The following is a 1,193-nucleotide window of genomic DNA, read 5'->3' as shown; positions in this document are numbered from 1 at the left end:
GATGTGAATTGGTGCTATAGAAATAAACTGAAAAGAACTGTTGTTCTCGTTTATTGGTGTATTTATGACTTAAATATAAGCACCCAGGGAAGGACAGTTGAAGATATTGTTTCCATACCAACACATTTCCCTCATGAAGACCTTACCAGAGGAGACAGAATGGGGAGGAAGATGGTGATGGTGGCAGCGTTGCTGGCCACCTCTGTCAGCGTGGTGACGATGATGCAGGCCACTGTGATGGTGGCCAGGACCGGCAGATCCCCCAGAGGGGTCAGCAGCTCCGCCACCCACAGGGACAGGCCTGACTCCTGCACACACACACACACACAAACTCATTCTGCTTTATATAATGAGGACCATGTGTTGACATCCATTGATTTTCGGTCATTTTCAACCCTTTCTATGCCCTAACCATAAAACTAACCCTAAACCTAACCCTTACCAATGCATACCTAAGCTTAACCCAAATGACACATTAGCCCTAAACCTAACTGTTAGCAAAAGAGCATGTGAAGACCAGCAAATCGTCCTAACTTTGAAACAACTGGTCCTCAATCTGATGGTGAAATTGAAAAAATGGTCCTCGCTCTAATGGCTAGATAGGTACACACCCACGCACACAGCCGCTTAAAGATTAGCTCATCCCTGCTGCTTCTTCTCACTTATAAATCACAGATTAAACCTGCAGGATAGAAAGACTTCAGCTCCCATCATCACTGTTAAACCGTCCTGTCTGCTGATCTATTCGTCGTTCTGAAATGTTCTTATTCCAGCGAATATTAAAACATTGAATATCCCTCAGGAATCAACAAGCATTATCAGTCATGTGGCTGCAGGAACAAAATCAACCTTCTTTACACAGCCAAGCAGTTAAAACTCATTTGAAAAATACTTCATCATGTTTTAATCCAGTTAAAATCCAAGAAATTACATTATGAATAAAAAAAGCTTTTGTTAAAAGGCTATTTAGGGTAAAAGTAATAGAATATAATAAAATGATGAAAAAGTTAAATAGTGTTACTGAAAAATAACATTTTTAGGCAGAAGAAAAACATTTCACAGGTTTGTGAACAAAGAAATGACTCATTTCCATCTAAGTTGAATAAGCGGAGCTGCAGGTGGATTATCTGTTTCCATGATGAAGGAGAAACAAAATAATTTAATGTAAATATCCTTTTAATCATCTCATAGCT

General features: G+C 39.6%; 1 protein-coding gene across 3 annotated transcripts in view; it reads right to left on the bottom strand.

Annotated features, from left to right (window-relative positions):
• The window catches only part of slc13a1 (solute carrier family 13 (sodium/sulfate symporter), member 1), a 33,917-nt gene that overhangs the window by 3,864 nt on the left and 28,860 nt on the right, over positions 1 to 1,193 (bottom strand). For all 3 annotated transcript variants that reach the window (XM_015387437.1, XM_015387436.1, XM_015387438.1), the window contains one exon: positions 147 to 308. In XM_015387437.1, the coding sequence (XP_015242923.1) occupies positions 147 to 308 (162 nt within the window). The remainder of the gene's footprint in view (positions 1 to 146; positions 309 to 1,193) is intronic.

This window comes from Cyprinodon variegatus, unplaced genomic scaffold (assembly GCF_000732505.1).
Source record: "Cyprinodon variegatus isolate N-32 unplaced genomic scaffold, C_variegatus-1.0 Scaffold394, whole genome shotgun sequence".
NCBI lineage: Eukaryota > Metazoa > Chordata > Actinopteri > Cyprinodontiformes > Cyprinodontidae > Cyprinodon > Cyprinodon variegatus.
Note: the sequence above shows the minus strand (reverse complement) of the source record. Positions and strands in the feature narration are given on the sequence as shown.